This window comes from Cavia porcellus, unplaced genomic scaffold (genome assembly GCF_034190915.1).
Source record: "Cavia porcellus strain 051 isolate PalLab524CR breed Dunkin Hartley unplaced genomic scaffold, mCavPor4.1 scaffold_6, whole genome shotgun sequence".
NCBI lineage: Eukaryota > Metazoa > Chordata > Mammalia > Rodentia > Caviidae > Cavia > Cavia porcellus.
This window is the reverse complement of record NW_026947489.1, coordinates 44,798,471-44,818,352: the sequence shown is the minus strand read 5'-3', so window position 1 is coordinate 44,818,352 and position 19,882 is coordinate 44,798,471. Positions and strand designations below refer to the sequence as shown.

The window sequence follows — 19,882 nt, the reverse complement described above, 5'->3', positions numbered from 1 at the left end:
ATAATATTAAAGGAAGTAGGTATATGGCCACTTGTGCACGGGTCCTCCAGGAAGGACTGTGATCAAACAGTGTCACAAAGTACATCTAGTGCCTTCAGAGCCTGTGAATATAGTGAAGGATTTTTTTTTTTTCTTGTATTGTGCTTGGGATGAGCTGAAGGCCTTCACATCCTCAGCCCCTTTTCAAATTTTATTTTTTATTTTAAGCTAGAGGTCTCACTAAGTTGCCCAGGTTGGGCTTGAACTTTTGATCCTCCTTCCTCAGGTTCCCAAGTGTTAGGATTTCAGGTGTGTGCTATTGTGCCTAGTTTAGGACAACCTTTTAAGGACTAGTTTTGAAAAGATTTAATGAGAAATGGTTGACTTCCATTTTATAGTTAGTACCATAATGAATTTAAGTTTTTAAAATTCTGTTTGATGTCTAAGAAAGTTCTACTTAAAATATGATTCTGAAAATATATTCTTTTTTTTTGGTCTTTTTCATTTTTATCGGTACCAGGGATCAAACTCATGATTGCCTGCTTGCAAGGCAGGCACTTATACTGCTAAGCTAAATCCCCAGGCCCTGAAAATATATTCTTATCATTAATTGTATCAACACTATTTGTAACAAGATTGTATTTCTTCTTGGTAGATGACTAACAAGGAGGTGAACAATTTAAATTTTAGTAGAAAGAATCTGTTTGCATCCAAAGGAAGAACATTATGTTTTTCTGTAACTTTAGGATTATGAGATAGAAAAATAAGCATTGCATAAAGATCGTGTTGTCTTCTTTACACTCACCTGTGAGTGAAATGGGTCAAGAGCAGACAAGTAAAGAAACTAGGAGATAGTTCACTTCTTAGATATTTTAGTTTACTAAGTACAATAACTTAGGGCAGATTTCAATCCAAACTATTGCAGGTATCTTGTTACCTGCCAGCTGAGGACTATTGTCTTCTTGTGATTGGCAGAATCTTTCTTTCTCGAATAATAGATAATATTTTCCAAGACTGAACTATAATGAATTAAGTCTGATTTGTGCTTTTATTTGAATTCTAAGAAACAAAATCAGTCAGTTTATTCAGTCATTTATTGAGCACATCAGTATTGGGCCTCTCAGTGTTTATAGCTAGTCATTGAAAATATAAATCTAAAAGCTTTTAGTTGTAGGCCCTTGAAGAACTTAAGTGAGGAGGAAATTTTATATAAACCAACTATTGAAGTTCACACAGATAAGTGCTATAATGGATATATGCAGAAAGTATTCTGGAAACAAAACAAAATAGAGGTTACTATTTCCTTTAGAGTTTACTTTTTAATTTTTATATGAAAAGTGTGATATAAAATTAATGAAAATAGCCTCAAAGGAAAAATAGGCTTTTTAAGGGTTCTGTGCATATTTTATTTAATCATTATACGAGAGCAGAGAAGTATGTATTTTCTCTCCTTATATCACCAGAAATGCCCCTCAGACAGTTGAAAATCCTGTATAGTCATTTAGCACCCTCTACTTGAAGCATGCTTAACAAAATACATATGACTAAGAAAGTTTTGGGGGATATCTAAAATACCTAATAATATTTTAAATTGAAAACCTGATCTTTTTAATGTACTCTAGATTTCTTAATCACAGAATCAAGAAGGCAGCCCTGCAAAGTCCCCTGTTCTGAAAACTCAAATGTTCTGGGTCAGTGTGCAGAAATAGCTTCATTCCCCTTTAGTCCTTTCCCAATTTCTTCTAGAAACATTAGGTTATGACCCTACCCTAAGAAGAAGGGTAATTGTGCTTATTGTCAGAGCTCCCTGTTCTAATAGGAAAAAGGATGGCCGGATGATGCATTGGGTTTTGGAGGTGTCCTCTGAGCATCACAATCAGATAAGAGGGGCATAGTCAATCTCAGTGGGATGCAGCTTTTACTGGCACACATCTTAGAGATGAAATCAGTGCTGTCAGAACAGAGATAGCTCCAGGCATCTGTTTCACCAAGATAGTTGGGGCCCATTCCTGCTTACCTTGGACAGATCTAAATCTTGCTTATCCTGGATAATCAGTTTAGAGAGAGAAAATGCAGGATAACCATGTATCTTCCTTTCTTCTACTGTTTCTCTTTTTCTTACCTCAAGTGTTGCCTTTTCTATTTAGCCAAATAGACAGTAATTCCTTGTCTCTATGTTTGTGCAAAAACAGTAAAATGTATTGCTCTGTGCTTTTTATAATTGCTCCTTAAAGCAGTCATAAATGTGGAGACCGTCAGCCACTTGTGAAAGTGAAGTCACATTTTAATTTCCAAGATCAGTTCCTGAAACAACCAGAATAGAATTCCCTATGCATCTCATTTTGACTGACATTGAAAGGGAAACAATACTTGCTAGGATAAATCACTTTAATGTTAACCATGCATTTTTATTTAAAACAATGCCAGCAAATTCTGGCCATTTTTATGAGTCCCAAGTTTTGCCAATGATTATAACACCAGGAAATACTTTTATTGATAAGTGGCTCTGTTTTTTTAAACTTGCCAACCTTATCTACTTCCACATGCAGGATACTGGGATGGTGAGGGAAAGTTGATCGGAGCCTTCTTTAAAGTATGTGAGTTCCTTGCATAGCCAAACTACACTGCTCATCTTTCCACAGCATACTGCACTTCTACCAGGGCTGGCGATAAAGATTTGGTTTTGATTCTGACAGCCAGAGACCATAGTTTGTACAGAATAAAACCTGGACATGTCTCCCAGTAATCACCTACCACCTTGAGGCGTGGGATCAGGAGTGTGAAAGGGGTGCCCAAACTGCCCCAGCAAGTGTGGTGAAGGGGTTATATGGAGTGAGGAACATCTTTGAATTGCCTCTGAGACCTCTGAACAAGGAGAACTGGACAAAATATAATCTCTACAACATGGGGATAATATTTATTTGGAAATCAGGGAGATGGAAACCACAATTTTCTTGGGTTTCTAACTTTTCTGGGTCTTATGCTAATCACTGAACATAACAACAACAATAGCATTGTGTTAGTTGTCTCTAATCCTCTGTTTGATGTCTGTTACTTTGTAGCTAGCTTAGAATTTCCTGAAAGAAAGGATAAAATGTTCCAAGTTAAATGTCTCCTACATCTGCTGAATGGAGTTAAACTCACAGCAGTGCTTAATAGTCAAACATTGAACTTACAGAATTCATCTTGAAGATGATGTCTATAAAAACATTTTTTATTGCTCATTGTCAGTATCACTGTGATTTTGTGTGTGTGTTTCCTTATTTTCTCAAAGACTTCCTTCACTGTTTATGGTTAGTTGTGATGTATTAGAGAATAGCTGTACTTTCCATTAACACAAAAAGCTAGGAGGAGACAGATACTTTATAGATTCTGTTTCCCACCCCAGTGTCTTGAACAGGAGCACTATATCTGAGCCATGGACAAGGAGGGAGGAGATGCCAACAAGAAAACTTCTAGAACATTGCAGTTATTTTTAGGAGAAAAGCCCAAGCACCATTCAACTCTCCCTATTTTTTCTTTCATTCTCTAAAATTGCATTTTGAGTTCTTACTTGGATTTCAGAAAACAGTTCAGTGTGCTTGAGCCTTTGTCAAGTACCATTGTAACCCAAGGCAGAGACTGAGTATCCTGAGTTGAATGTGAGATGGGCTTTCTTAAAATCTTCACATGCTAACCCTGTATGGGGTACTCACATGTCTTGTGTTCTCCATCCAGAGCTTCTTGCCTAAAAGAGAGCATGCATTCATAAAATCCAAATGGATTATATCTCAGTGGGGGCTTTTGGTCAGGGCTCCCAACTCCCTAGGGTAAAGACGGGGCTCATTTTATTTAAAAGGTATTTCCACTGTGGGAAGGTCTCTGTAGGTTGGATTTTAGAAGAATATGCCTTTTCTCTTTTTTTACTCCCCTTCAGGCTGGCAAATATATTTCAAAGGCCGAATTCTAAAGTGGAGCCTCACATCTTTTATTTAGCTTTGACTGTGTCATGCTAAAAACTTCTTTCATTCCATCTTCAAAATGCTAATGTGTAGCATCTTAGCTCCAGATTTTCATATTGAATTTAAGTATTAGTTTCTTTGACTCCATCTCTTTATTTTATCCATTTTATTTCTGTGTTCACTGCTAACTTTTTCCCATTTCTCCTGTCTCATAGATTTGAAATTCCTTTCTGCTCATTTTGTTGGAGTTTGTGGAAATTAACAGTAGGTGGCAGTAAAGTGTCAAACTCAAAGGGCTTTTAGGGGCTCTCAGTAAGCTGAGTTAAGAAAAGTATTTGGGAGAAATCAGGTTGTACAAGCTAATAGTCAAACAGTGCTCTATTCTGAGAGCCATATATACTTAAACATAAGAGGCTATTTAAAAAGTAAACAGTGTATTTCAAGCACAGTTCACAGGAGGATCATCAGTATATGCATTTGGGCAAGGGACTTAGAGACCAAGAAATAATGAGACGAAAGAGAACAATAGAAATTTGTCTCAGATGAAAGGCTCACCAAGCAGCCCTCTGATATACATTCTGGGATCATTTCCTCACCTCCTCCAAAATGCCCATCTCTGTCTTTCCTTCCAACTCACCCCAGCCTCAGCCCTCTCTGCTGTTAGTGGTGATGTTACCTTTGAGGCTGTTTGGCCACCCTGAATGAATTGGTGACCATGTGAATAGAGAGTGTGTTTGTCTTTCTCTCATCTCAATGCCACTCTGTGTGGCTGCTATAACTTTCATCTCACTCACTCTTTCTTGCTTGCTCTCTTTCACTGTAGGTGCTTTGTTCATTGTCTTAAGAGAAATATTCATAATTAGAGGCAACAAAAACAAAGAGAGGATTATTTAGTGGATGGGGAGTCTCAGTGCCAAGGGAATGCTGAGTCTGTTTTACCTAATTAGAGATGCTTTGGGGCCACAGTGGTGGTAGCAAGGATGTCACTTAGATCCAAGATCTTGCAATTTCTCCTTCCAGTCCCCAGGATAATGCAGAAGCCTGGGAATAAATAGTGCATGCCCTTGAATAAAGTGTGAGCAAGGAAAGCTAGTGCTCAGAGATCACGTCTACAGTCCTCCTTCCCAAGTGTATTGAATCACCCGTAGGCTTATTTGATTTCAGTGAAGACTCTTGTCCCTCAGTAGTTTCAGGGCTCAGGCTGAATGTGTGGAGCATTATTCCTTGAAGTTTGAAAGAAGAAAAACAAAAGTGCTATTTCCATAGCAGGGATAAAGATTCTAGAAATGTGTCTATAAGGATTGTCCATTGGGAAATAGGTTTTCATGTAGAACTTTTCAAGGGATTCATAGAGATCAAACAGAATGTCTTAGGCTGGGAACAGGGTGACCAGACCTGAGTGTTCCTGCATGTTCACCACAGGAGCAAGAGTGTTAGCACATGAGGGTGCAGTTGGAGTTCACCAGAGTGTGAAAAATCTAGATGTAAAGATCATAGGGGAGGGTCAGAGATTTAGCTCAGTGGTATAAGTGCCTGCCTGGCAAGCATGAGGTTGTGAGTTCAACCCCTGGTACCAAAAAAAAAGGCCAGTCTGGCTGTGAAGCCTCTGCCAATGTAAATAAATTGGTCTGGGGTTTAGCTCAGTGGTATAAGTGCCTACTTGGCAAACATGAGTTCAGTCCCTGGTACCAAAAAAAAAAAAAATTCATCGTAGGGGACTCTCAGAGGAGTGGTCCAGAAAAGGAGAAAGAAACAATGTAAAAATGACAGAAGGTCGAGGGACACAACATTCACAATTGACATAAAGCAAGATCCCAGTGGGTTCTCCTCCTCTTCTTGAATAGAATTGGTGCTCATTGAGTGCTTTAGAAAGTGGTAGGTTTCTGTGGTCCATACCACAATATCTGAGAGGTAGAGGAAAGACTAGAAAATAACAAAAACATGCATGGAGTTGATCTCAGTGTTAGGGTTTTTCATTCATTTTCCTTTTTAATGTGTACCTTTCCTCTTTACCTTCTAGATTGCAGGATGAAAGCCATGGTAAAAGTGATTGTTTACATTTATAATATTGAGCAAAGTATAGAGGTAGCACAGCTCATGGCTCATCCTAGGGAAATGAAACTTCCAATCTACTAGATGTCTGGTATGAGTTTGTGGTCTCTAACATGGAAGGATGAGTTTTAGGAACAATGGCAGTTAAGAGCAGAATATGTGTATTGAGAGAAAGAAAGCTTTTGTAGAGAGAGAAAGAGACAGAAGGAGTCCTGAGTAGGTTGCTAAAGACTCAATATTTCTAGGGATTTTTATAGAATAAAACTACAAAGTGAGGCAGACAGTTCTAAAATGGGAACCTGCAAGGCGGGCATGAGATGGCATAGAACTGTAGCCAGCCAGTAAGATTAGGAATATGATCACTCGGGTAAAATTGATTGATCAGACCAAAATTGGGAAGCAAGTCTTCCCAATACCGAAAAGTGACTCTTCCTGGAGAGGGTTGCAATGGTGACTTCTGGCTTCCTCGGGGTATTAGAGATCTAGGTATAGTATCACTTCCTGATGCTTATCCTTAGGAAGTATGTGGGTGCGTTCGGTTTATCTTTTGCCTTGAGGTCTGGCCCACAGCCAAGGCATTTTTCTCCCCCACAGTTGCTATGTATCTGGCCTTCTGCTCTGGCTCTTTTGAGTCCCCAGCCCTGTCTGACTACCTGTAATATTTCTGTCTAATTCAGTTATCTGTAACACTAGCACCCCTCTTTGGTATTCTGTTATAATTCCATGGTGATAACCAAGAATAAAAGAGCCTTATTTCTGTAGTCCTATCTGTGAATTATTGTGGGTATCACATAGCTCCCCTACCACGTCCACAGTATGTTGTGAGAGAGAAATAGTTCACTGTTTAATAGAGCACATCCCTGGACCACACTGAGAGTTGCCTGGGGATGTTCTGTTGATTATTTTTAGACCATGAATTACCATTCTAGTTGTCTCACACTCTGTCCTTAACACCAATCCTGCATGTTTATTTTAAAGTCACTTTCATGTGCTGACCCCATCCCTTAGTCAGTTCCCTGCAGGTGATGGTTCAAAAGTGCTCCGTAGAGGGTATATATGTTGGGGGTTTGGGGAAGAGAGGCAGGCATTTATTTATGGATGATTCTCTCCAAAAAGTAATAGACGCCTGTGTGATGGTTCCCCAAAATTCAGCCAATCTGTCCCTTGTCTTTAGGAAAGACTAAAAGAGATAATCCATGGGTAATCCCATTTGTCTCCAAGAAAGACAGTGGTTATAGTCATGCTGAGGAAGGATCAGATAGGTTGCTATGTGTAAGTGTGCTATTGAATGAAAGATGCGAATTGAGAAGAAAAGAACGTTTTTCAAAGAAAAAAGCAGATTTAAAACAATATTATTCAAATAGAAAGAATGCTGCCTTATTCAAGCTTACAAATGTAGAACATTTCATCAGTTTATCAGAAAATATATGTATCTAAAACTTACTGCAGAACATTATTCTACTTTGAATAGAATAAAGGCTTGAGTGGTCATAATGCCTATCATTTCAGTTCCATATTTATTGAGGAAAAACAATGAAATATCACAAGATGCTCAATAGTTTTTGAAGATTTTTGCCCTTACAAATACAATACTTTTCTTTCTTCATGTATTACTACTTTGCTAGCAGAAACCTGAGAGTTTTTTTCAGTCTTTTTGGCCTTGTATTTGGTCATGTTGAAAAGTAAGAGGATTTGAATGTAGGTGGAAGACAATTTAAAGAATTATCTCTAAGCTTTTTGGGTCTTAATAATGTTAAGTGAGATAGAGCCCTGTTTAATGGAGAAGCCACTAACCAATGTGTGTCTAAGTCTTGGTCTGTCAGATTGATGATATGTGCACATGTTCATTTAATACAGTGAGTCATTCCCAGATGTTGTAATTGTATTTAGTTGAATAATTTCATATATTAACACTTTTTCATGAAAAGTCTATTCCAGAGAACCAACTCCCTCAAGCACAAAGAGAAACTGACAACTTCAAATGCAGACTTTTTTTTAACATTGAATTTAATTGCTTTAAGAATTCAAGTGGCATTTGCTTTTTAATCTGCAATATGTTTATGCTAGTTTCAATATAAATAAATTTAATTTATTAAATTACATAATGCTTTATGTAAATAATGTTTTGTTTTTCGAGAGGTTTTCATTTGGCCAAGCTTATTTTTTCCTTTGTAGTGCACAAACCTTTTAGTTTAAAACAGTTATATTTGTCTGTTTTTGCATTTGTTGCCTGTGATTTTGAGAGCATATCAAAAACTAATTGCTCAGAACAATTTCATGGAGCTTTTCAACAATACTTTCTTCTGGTACCTTCCTAGTTTTCAGGTATTTGATCCATTTCAGTTTACTATTAAAATATACTTTGATTTGACCCAAAGAAATTTGTACTTTTTTATGGAATATTGAGCTGGACTTTGCATATGATGTTAGACAAAGTCTTATTTCATTCTTTTGCATACATCACTTACTAGAGATACTATCCATTCCAATTGTGTGTTTTTGAAAATCAGTGGGCAGCAGCTATGTGGATTTACTTTTGTGTTCTTTATTCTGTTGTTTTCGAGACTATCTGTCTATTTTTATACCACTGCCCCTTTTGCTTATTTGTGCTTTGTAGTATATTTTGAAGTAAAGTAATATCATGCCTTTGTTTTACTCATTTTGCTTAAGACTCTCTTGGCTGTGTGAGGTCTTTTGTGTTTCTATATGAATTTGAGGATTGTTTTACCTGTTTCTGGGAAGAATTTAATTGGTATTTGGGTAAGAATTGCATTGAATCAGTAGGTAACTTTAGGGAGTATGGAAAGTTTAATAAAATGGATTCTTTAAATTCATGAACATGGGATGATTTTCTATTTATTGTGTCTTCTTTTGTTTCTTTCATGAATGTTTTCATCTGGATGTATTCATTTATTTATTTATTTTTATTTCAAAGATAGTAAAATCCAACAAAACAACAACAAAAAAAAAGCCAATCAAAATAAAGCAGCAAAATTGGTACAGAACTTCAACGCAAGATACAAGGAAAACAACGATAGCTACCATAGTATATCTTGTTATCTTTACAGTAGTTCTCCATTCTATCAGATACAGCAAATAAAACCCATAACAAAACAGAATAAAACCAATCATAACAGAATATTGAATAAAGCAAAACAATCAGAACAAGGCAAAACAGTGAGAACCATACTGAATTTTAAAGACAAGGTAGAAGGAAATTCCCCATATGTGCCATATTGCGCTGCATGGCTTGCATGGTTTACCAGAAAGCTGGTTACCAGATCCTCCCAGTCCCAGCATGGCTGATTCTCAAGAGGCGCTGACTTTTCTCCTCATCTGGATATATTTATAACGACTTATTTCAGTTTAAACTTCTGTTCCAAATGCATAGAGAACAAATGGGGAAAATTCTCAAAAGTTTCCTTTAACATACTAGTTCTGTGACTCTGAAAAAAATGAGCTTTCTTCAGCTACTGTAGTATTATAATTATTTCTTGATCATTACATTTCTTCTTTAAGTTTATGGTTCATAAAAGTGCTGTTACCTTTCCTATTCCCTTGTCCTTTCCTTTCCTTTCTCTATTTCTAAATTTTATGGGGATTTATTGACAGTTCTTATCTGCTTTATACCCTGATCTTTTTTCTGTGTTCTACCTACTCTTGGCTTCCTTCTAGTGGTACTTTTTGCTGTATATTATGGTGACTTTTTACTCATTTTTGCATTGGATAAGTTCGTTTTGGTACTTCAATTTGGGGTTGATACTTGGGGTTAGTGGGTTAGTGAGCTGCAGCAAGTTTGACTTTGGGCTGATTGTTCTTTTTTTTTTTATATATATAAATTTTTTTTTTGTCTTTTTTCGTTTTTATCGGTACCAGGGATCGAACTCACAACTGCCTGTATGAGGGCTGATTGTTCTTAACCTCCTTAACACTACTCTCCATAGTGTTTGAGCCGGCTGCTCTCTAGCAGGACACCCTTGTTCACAGTAGGGGGCTTTCCTCCAAAGTTCCATGGTGTGTGATGTTGCACATGTGTCTTTAGACAAGTAAGATTCAGACTTCCTCTTTCTCTGAAACTTGGTTCAGTTTTTACAGTACTTAGTAGCTCTTATTCATAGATGATGGTTTAGGTTCATGAACATCTAGTTTAGTCAGTTGTTTGCTTTACTGGTTTTCCTCCTCCCTGTTATTTTTTGTGAATTTCAAAAAGAATCAAAGAGCAGAGAAATTTTTATTCTGCCTTATTAACATAGAAGTTGCACAATAATAGTCTTTAACTTGTCTTCTACCTTTTAATTTGTCTTTTGATGTTCATTTTCTGCAGTCTGCTTATTCAAAAGTACAAAGCAGAATGTATAACTTTAAAATGCACATTCCATTTAGCTTAGAAGATAAATTACAGTCATCTCAACATGGTCTCACCAGCCCCATATGAAATGGCCTCGGTATCTTTCTTCTCTAATCCTAGTTTTATTATTCCTTTACATTTTAGGAATTCTGAGGGTGTTTTTTTTTTTCAAAATCTCTCAAATAGCATACTACGAGATTTGATATCTGTATTCCTTTTTAGGTGCCTGTCTCTTCTCTTACTTACCTAGTAAGTTTCTATTTATTCATTAAAGCCAAGGTCACAACAATGTTTCTTTTTTGAATCCTCCCTTCTCTTTGAAACAATTGATCTTTCTCTTCTCCGTGCTAGCTCTTCATATACATTAATTACTGCATTTCTTTACTGTTTTATAATTGTTTGGTAGTTACTTTTCTTCACCAGGCTATGGATCTTTTGAAATTGTTCTTCATATCTTTGTCATTCAGCATAAAGCTTAGTACTTTAGAGTCTCAAGTAACTAAATCAATATAAGTTAAAAGATTCAAACATGAATAATAATTACTTAGTTTTAATAAAATAGGAGAAACATTTTAAGTTCAAAACTTGATGTTTTTCTTTGGTGAGTCAGAATAAAATAAATTTTTTAAAAATACTAAAACAAGGCCGGGGATTTAGCTCAGTGGCATAAGCACCTGCCTTGCAAGCAAGCAGTAGTGAGTTCGATCCCGGTACTGATTTAAAAAAAAAATACTAAAATAAAACAGCAAAAGTATGAACATTTAATAGATAATGGTAAAAAAAAATACTAAAATAAAACAGCAAAAACATGAACATTTGATAGATAATGATAAGAGACCAGAATCAGGAAAGAAGCAAAGAGGACAACTGTAAATCATGGAATTCCTTGAATGCTAGCACTAGTTCACCTTGTGAGGACAGATATTAACTTCAAGATAAAGTACACATGGAGGAAAAAGGCATGATCTGGGACAAAACTGTGCGTCTTTCAGGGGTAGTGGAAAGAACAGGCAGTGGGCTTCTCTGCATGCCTCCATGTCGGATTGAAGAAGGTGATCTGTTCTTGAGATTCAACCTCTGTTTTAAAAATAAATGCTTATATTGCTGATTTCAGGCTATTTCTTTTCTCCTGAGTTAAGTTCTATAAAACTTTTTCTGCCCATTTCCAGCAGTGATGAATGATGTGCTTGTCTCAGCTGTGTAATTTAGTGACTTGTTGCAGTAAAAGGTGAAATACTGGGTGAGGATTGAAATACTCCATATGTCTTAGAATTCCACAAACCTAGGCATGGAGGAGACACTCAGCACAGAAACTCAACAAGGCTAATCCTTGCAAAACATTCTGAAATTGATAGTGCTTCCCTGCTGCCTGGACGCATTACAGAATGCATCCCCTTGGGACTTTAATGGAGCCATCTGGAATTTTTCAAGTTTAATATTAGTTCTTTGCTTTTACAGAAAGACAGGAAAGACCCTCCTTCACAGGCTCTCCATCTGAGACATTTATTTGTCCATTGGAATTAAGATTTATTTGTTTCTCTAGGTAGCAGGTTTGAGAAGTTATTTATAAACAATCCATGATATACTTTTGCTTGCATCTTTGAAAATGCCAAGAGTGATGAGATTTCTAATTGCTAATGCTTTTTTTTAATCTATCAGAAGCTTGAAAAATTATTCCACTTGATTTAAAATATATGTTACTCTTTAGATTCACCATAGAATCCCTTTTCATCTTCAACACATTATATTTTTCTGAGTCATTGAAATAGATTATATGTGTCTCTGTTGTGGAGCATTATGGATGAGGAGCTTTGGTATTTAGGTTGCCCATATTAGAGCCAGTGGAGCTTCAGCCTTATTTCTGATACCTTTTTTGCTCATTTTGACCTAGCAGCCACAAAGTTGTCTTGAAAAGGTGATTGAGCATAACATGATGACTTTTTGAGGCATTACAGAATGTGTCTGGGTCTGATTATTAGCATGGTGGTGCTAAAATCAGATGTATTCAATAAGTTTAAATTAAACGCCTACTCATTCTAAATACAATACAGTTCACCCTAGAAGAAAGACCAGTGTGAACCCGTACAGAATAAGGAGACACAAAGAAGAAATATCCTCCATTAGTCAACTCTACCTGGGAAGGCCAAACAGTGTTTGTTTCTCAAGGTGGCAATGATGTAACAGTTATGGCAAGTTCTTGCTCATGCTTCTCCATCACGCTAATGCTAATTTTCTTTTCCCCAAGTTTGACACCCTCTGTAGATTTCACATACAAAAGTCTACTTGCAGACACCTGTGAGACTGAAATGATTTATACTTTGTCACTAATGGAAGTTTTAAAGTTTTCTCTCCATTACTGCTATCTACTCACAAAAAAAAGTCTTTCAATCAAGACAAGAGGTTAATTCATTTGTATCACTCACTGTATCTCTGTTAAGAGTTAACTGCAGGAAAGAGAGATTTTTCTGGTTGACACAGTGCTTCTTTTCATGTGTAACTACCATAATAAGACCCAGACCCACAAAGGCTATGCAAAAATTACTGAGTATGAAAGTTTGTGAGAGTCCCAACATTGCCTTCTTGCCTCATTCTGATTCTCATAGATACAGAGACAGAAGGCTGGCACGCAGGGTTAAGCTCAATCTCACACATTAAATTCTATGCTATTTCTTTATTTTTATCTAATACTTTACTGTCCAAGAAAATCTCTTTTTATCTATAGATACTCCACCTAGTGTCTATAGCTATTTAGGCCCTTCTGGCGGCCTCACTTTGGGTACTAGGCAAATTCACAGGATTTCGCCCTTTACCGTATTTCTATGAGTTTCTTTTTCTGTATAAGTTTAGACTTAATTAAGTTACTGCAGTTCTGTGACACCATGCATAGATATGACATTTACTCAATGCCCGGTACCCAAACAATCTAGATTTAAAAGTTACTGATTACTGAAAGTTGAGATTTGAAAGTTACTGATTGGAATACACTATACAACCAGTGTATGTATTAATTATACTATTTTCTATATTTTCTGTTTAATAGAATATAACTTCTATAAAATTCTTTGTGGTTATTGTTGTTATCATATACAAAGTATTTATCATATTTATTTTCTCTTTACAGGTCACCAGTCTCTTCAGAAGATCATGGTAAGAATCTGCCTTATTTATTCTAATTAAAAGTTGAGCCCTGGTCATTGAGTTTCACTGTCAAAGTGAAGAATTATTTAAGAAAGTGTCTCTAAGACATAGACCTTGTAGTATTTTGTTTAAAGTGAAATGCCAAACACATTTGTAGACTTAATCCACCCTAGCTGAATTTGCTATCTCACATTATTTTCAAATCTGTTACAACCACTTGATTGGCAATTACTGTGAAGTTTAGTGTAGTCTGGCTGATTTCTGTCCCATCACCAGAAACTTCTTGTGGTTTTGAGCTGTTCATCATCTCTGAATAATGTTTATGTCTTTTAAATAGAGGTTTGTAGTAGACATTCCCAGAAGTTCCTTCCATGTTGGACATTGGGACCTTTGTAAAATCTGAAACTAATTAGTAAGTTACAAGAGTTGTTACCTAGTCGAAATGAACTATTTGTACTTTAAGAGACAGTTGTCTCAAAGAAGAAAATATCTAATTACATTTCATCTAAGCTTTAGAATTATTCATTTAATCAATCAATCAAAATTTTAAGTGGCTGTAATGGTCAATTATGCTATGTAATAATGTTTTACAAATATCTGCAGTTTATACAGCTTTATTTTGGTTTCTCTTTATGTGTTTCTTGTACTTTTCATTGTTTCAAAACTGATATCCATGCTTGTAGTTCACTGTGCACAGCACTAAGTGGTCATATTAGACACACTCCCATTGTCCAGGGGATGAAATCTTTCCAACAGACTGGTGGTTTCCATATTGAGTTTTAATGTGGACTAGTATGTTCTAAACAATGGAATATTTGTCTTCCTGTACTGCTCATTTTTTATTTTGCCTTCTTTTGCCATTCTACTTGTGATCTGTACTCCAGCCATGATAGCAATTTAATTTCTAAAACTCACCATGTTTCTTGTGTCACCCTTTTTTTGTCTGTACTGTCTCTTTGGCAAGAAACTACTTCTTTTGCCATGTAGACCATTTCTGCCCACCTTCCCTCTTATTCTGTGAGAGCTCTCTGGTCTACTTATTGTGCCAAATATGTTTCTCCAGTCCAGGATTTAACATTCAAATTTGAGGCTTTATGTAGCTGGTTTCCCTATTAAATGTGAGTTCTTTAATATGGTTAACACTTTTCAAACATACAAAATATTTATGATATGAATAAATTAAGGAAATTTACCTGGAGTTTGAGGCAGCTCTTCTTGTTACCACATCATGAAATCTGTTCCAAAATCAGAATAAAGTTGCATCTTGCCTTATGAAGAATCACAGGGAAAATTATCTTTATGCCCAAGTCAGAATTAGGTAATCAACTACCTAATGGTAGCCCATTAAAACGTGTTATTTTGATGATTTTTGCTGGTATGAATAGATTTTTGATTGCATATTTATAGGTCCTTGAACTTCCATGTCCAAAACGGTAAACTAGAAACTTGTGTTTTTATTTTTAAACTAGCTTTGCCCTCACTAATTTATTGCTTTTGTCCTCCTGTCTGTAAGAACTCATTGTCCATTCAAAAGAGAGAGAGAAACAAATTCTTAATTTCAATTTTCTAGTCCACTAGGACTTGTCTAGCGGTTATGAGATACCATTGAATGTATATCAGTGTCTTTGGAAGGTTGGAAGTGACTACTACCAGAAAGACTTGATTGTTAGGAAGAGCACTTCAGAATTGATTATTTTAACAGCTCTTGTTTGTGATCAGTTGAAGAAACAGTACCCAAATCACAAAGTTACTATATTTTTATGACTTCAAAAAAAAGTATCACATGTCTGTGCATCTTAGGTTGCTTCTACAATTCCCCAAAATAGTTTAAATGTATAATATAGATTTATCTAATGTAGCCTAATTGTTTATAATCTTCTATACCATATGTCCTTAGAAAAATATTTGTATGAATTCCTTTATAGCCAGGATTTTCTATCTAGCACTCAATATATATATATATATATATATATATATATATATACACACAATCTCCTTTCATTTAGAGATTTTGGGAGCTTTATTTACTCTTATAAGAGCTCTTAGATGTCATACCATCAGATTTGCATACTATCATATGTTTGCACATAGCGCAGTACATTTGTAAGAGGGAAAAATAACTTTTCAAATTATTGTAAAACATTTGAGACACATTGGGCAAATGGATTGTGAAACTGGAATATAAAACCAATGTCTCTTGGATTTCTATTTTGTTCACTTTCCAGCAACAGTCCTACTTTAATGACTTGTGCCCTTTGACCATCTGTGAAGCAGAATTTATTCTTGGAGAAATCTAATTTTGAAAAGTCCAATAAGTCATTTTCCATTCTTAACAGATACCCTTCATAGAATACATGGCTCTGTCATTCAAACTTTATTTTTCTTGATTTTGTTTTCCTTTATCCCTAAAATGGAGCTAATCATATCTGCTCCACATGTACATAGATAGTTGTTGAGTACAAATGGGAAATCATCTGTCCATTTGCCTTCTAAATTACTAAGAACACTTCAGACTTAATGTTATCATCGTCTCATATCCAGGCAATGGTGGAAGAAGCACAGATTTATTGATGACTCTTGTTCAGCACTGTATATTGTCTTTGAAAAATTGAAAGAAGGGGGAGTGTTCAGTGGGAAACTGTTTCCTTCTACTTTTTCATTAATGAAATTGGTGATCCAGTGTGTAAATCACATGTGGGAACTATTTCTGTTTATAGAAGAGTGTGTCAGGGTCATTGAGGATAAAGGCTAGAATTTTTTTTTCAATTTTTTTTTCAGTTTTTAAAAAAATTTTATTTAAGGAGAAAAAGAAAAAAAAGCAGAAAAAGGATACAAGTTATACAGAATTTCAGAAAAAATAAACAGGAAAATCACTAGTTAATAGATTACATATTATCATCTTAGAAATAGTTGTTCAAGTTACAAAATTAAAGCATATAAAGTAGACATTCAAACAGTGAGACTGTAAACAGTTCTGTTCAATGATCCAACAAAACTCAGTAATATGGTTATCTATCTTATAGACTTAAATATACATGCAGTTATGTCCTTTAGAGAACTTTCTTTTCCTCTCTTTTGTACGACAATTACACATTTTGGGTTTTATTACTCCTAAAGTTCTTACTATTTTTTTTTTTCTGTTATGTCACATTTGGTTTTACTCTCTTCCAAAAAAACTAGAATTTATTGAGCATTTATGCAAAGACTGTGCTAACATGATTTGACTACATTCATTTCATCTTTAACTACACTGTGCATAAGATGCATCATCCTCAATTTTATAACTGGGAAAACAAACTCAGAAAACTCAAATAACTTGCCTAGGATTATAGCTAGTAAGTAGTTCAGTTAATTTTTAAGCCTAACTTTTAGCACCCAAACACTTGCTCTTTTACCCACCTTGTCCCCAAGAAACCAAAGAAATGGTTAAACTTAAGGTGAATTGATAGAATTATCAGGAAAAAAAAAAAAAAAAAAAACTATTCCTTCCTCTAACAAGAGCTCATTTAGTGCTGTGTAAGTAATTTCTTTTTAATGACAAAACAAAACAGAACAGAACAAAAAACAATGCTTCTCCCTCCTGCTGGCTCCCTCTGTGATCTGTGTCTGTAGAAAAAGTAAATACCAATGTCACATTTTCTCATACTTAGTTAACTGAGTGAAACTGAAGCTTGGGGAAACCCACCACGCTCAGCCCCATGGGAACATTGCATTTTCAGGCCACATCTGGAGTTCTACTCTTGTCAGAAGACATGCTTGGCAGTGACTGATTGCTCTGTCCTTGAGTTTCTTCTGCACTTAGTGCCTATCACTTCTTCATTTAAATTGCTCCTCTGCCTGGTGGCTTCTCCAGCTCTAAGCTCTCAGCTTCTGGTGTCTTAGCCTGCTTCCTGTCATAGAATACGATTCTCGCAGCTGCCAGTTGACCAGCACGCTGTGGGGAAGTCATCTTCCAGCTAATGTCTGCTCCATTACAAAATGAAAACCATGATTGGCTCTTGAAAGGAAGCACCACCAGTCAGCTTGATTCCCCTTAGAACATCTGAGGCAGGCAGCCTTCCCCTTTCCGTGCTTTCGACCTGTTGGCTGTCACAGTAGTCACACTCTGTGGTAGCTGGCTTGGGGCACTGGTAATGTAACAGACAAGGATGGCCGCATGAGTGTCTGGAAATAATTGTATCACCCACAATTACAAGTGTCAAGTGCCCAATCTATGCTCAGGAGCAGAGGTAACTGTATTTGGTAGTAGTTTGTATGATGGAGCACATCTCAAAGGCATCAAATAGTGTCTCTTGTGAATTCATTTATCTTTCGTGTAAATATACATATTTATTGAAATAAATAGTGTTCACGAAACATAGAAAATGTGTCTTCTTGATTTTAAAACTGAAAAGGGGACCAAGGATATAGCTTAGAGGCATTAGTGCCTGCCTGGCAAGCGCAAGATCTTGAGTTTGATTTCTGGTTTAAAACAAAACAAAACAAAACATAAAAAAGAAGAGGAAGTATTACGATCCCAGGATAAAAAATAAAATTTGACAGCAGCCTGGGAACTTCATGTTTGCTTTACTGACTGTTTTTCTCTTCCCTGTTCTTCAGAAATCATTTCTGTTCTGTTTTCACATTGTTCATGTCCTTGTTTCTTTGTATCATTTTACTGCCTGCATGCATTCTCCATGCTTGAGTCTAAATATGAGTACAGATCCAGACACATGTATATTTCTCTGTGGGTATATGTGCTGTATGCATATGAATTCTACCTTGTGTAAACTTTTGCAAACTAAATCAGATTGTATTTCCTTCTCTGATTTGTTTCTCTTATTTAAAATAATGCTTTTATGATTCATCATTGATGGTCTATTTTATTTTATCAATTATTTATGTTTTATAATATTCCACTCTATGAATATACAAGTAGTTTACATATTAACCTGCTGCCAATGAATGTTTATATAAACTATGGGTTTGTAAATATCTTTCTTTTGTTCTTTTGGCTGTTGCGAATAATGCTACTATGAACATTCTCCAGGTGTCCTTGTGCAAGATGCCTAGTGTTTAAAAGTAGGGGTGGCTTAGTTAGATGGTAGGTTAGATTAGATTAGGTAGTTGATTTGTCAGGTAATGAACTGTTGTCCAAAATGGTTATTCTAATATATATTCCCACTAGAATGAGATGAGTTCCTGTTGATCCGTATCTTAGGCTACAGTTGCTATTAATAAATCTGTGTTGTTAAAAAAATTTGTGTTGACTCATCTATGAAATGTTTATTTGTTTTGCCTGGTACCTCTTTTGGAGTTGTGTTTTTCCTAATAATCCCATTAACATTAGGTTGTGTTAGCTGTTGGGTTACAAGAAAAAATATTTTTCTTGGCAATATGTGTTGCAAATTTTGTAGCTTAATTTTTCATGCTTTTTAAAATTTTGTCTAATAAGCAGATATTCTTTATTTCAGTATAATCAGATTATTGTTATTTTATGGTTTATGCCTTTGGTACATTTTTAAAGATAACTTTTTATAAAAAATCATAAATATTATCCTCTATTATCTTCTAAAATTTTTATAGCTATCTTTTTGTTGTTATTAGCAGCAGTACTCAGGATTAAACCCACAACTTTCACAATGAGTTATATCCCAGCCTTTTATTTTTTAAATTTGAAACAAGGTCTTGTTAAGTTGGTACTTTTCCCTGGCTAGGCTCACATGTGCTGCTGTCCTGCTGCTTTAGCCTCCCAGAATCCTAGAATCCTCTGTCCACCATGTTACCATGCCTGGCAACTGTAAGCTGCCTTTCTTATTAATGTTAGAATTAATTTTGTGACTTGGCGAGAAGTGATGCTCTAATTTTATTTTTTCAAATACATAAACACCTATCTCATTACCATTTGTTTCTTTCACTGAATTTCAAAATCTATCTTTCTATTCTTTCTAATAAAACAAGTTTCGCTTGTTTCATTAATCCATATGTCTATTCCTGTACCAATAATACATTGTTTTTTAGCTCTAACTTTTGTATAAATACTGATATAGAGAATATATTCTAAAAGCTGATCTTTATGAGAGTCTTGATTATACTTGAGCTTTTAAAATTCGATATAAATTTTAGATTTAGCTTAGCAAGTTGTGTTAAAATTTTGTGGAAATTGCTTATTTTTTAACTCTCCATAAAAAGAACTAATATTTTTCTGTTGAATCTACCCTTTACCCCTTGTATCTCTTTATATTTAGTAGCCTTTCAAAATGGTTATCGATAGAATTTTATGATTTTTTTCCATGAATAAATTGATTGAAGGTTTTATCAAATAAATTCCAAGGGTGTTTATATTTTTAGTGATACTTCATATGCTGTATTTTTAAAATTGTATCTTATAAGTGATCTTTTATGACACATTGTAGTGTAATTGACTTTTTAAAACTTGTTTCTA

The 19,882-nt window shown here is 35.4% G+C and overlaps 1 protein-coding gene across 1 annotated transcript in view; it reads left to right on the top strand.

The window, feature by feature from the left end:
• Dgki (diacylglycerol kinase iota) overlaps window positions 1–19,882 on the top strand; it is a 466,489-nt gene that overhangs the window by 396,139 nt on the left and 50,468 nt on the right. The window contains 1 exon segment of the mRNA XM_063250554.1: window positions 13,442–13,467. Coding sequence (XP_063106624.1) covers window positions 13,442–13,467 — 26 coding nt within the window.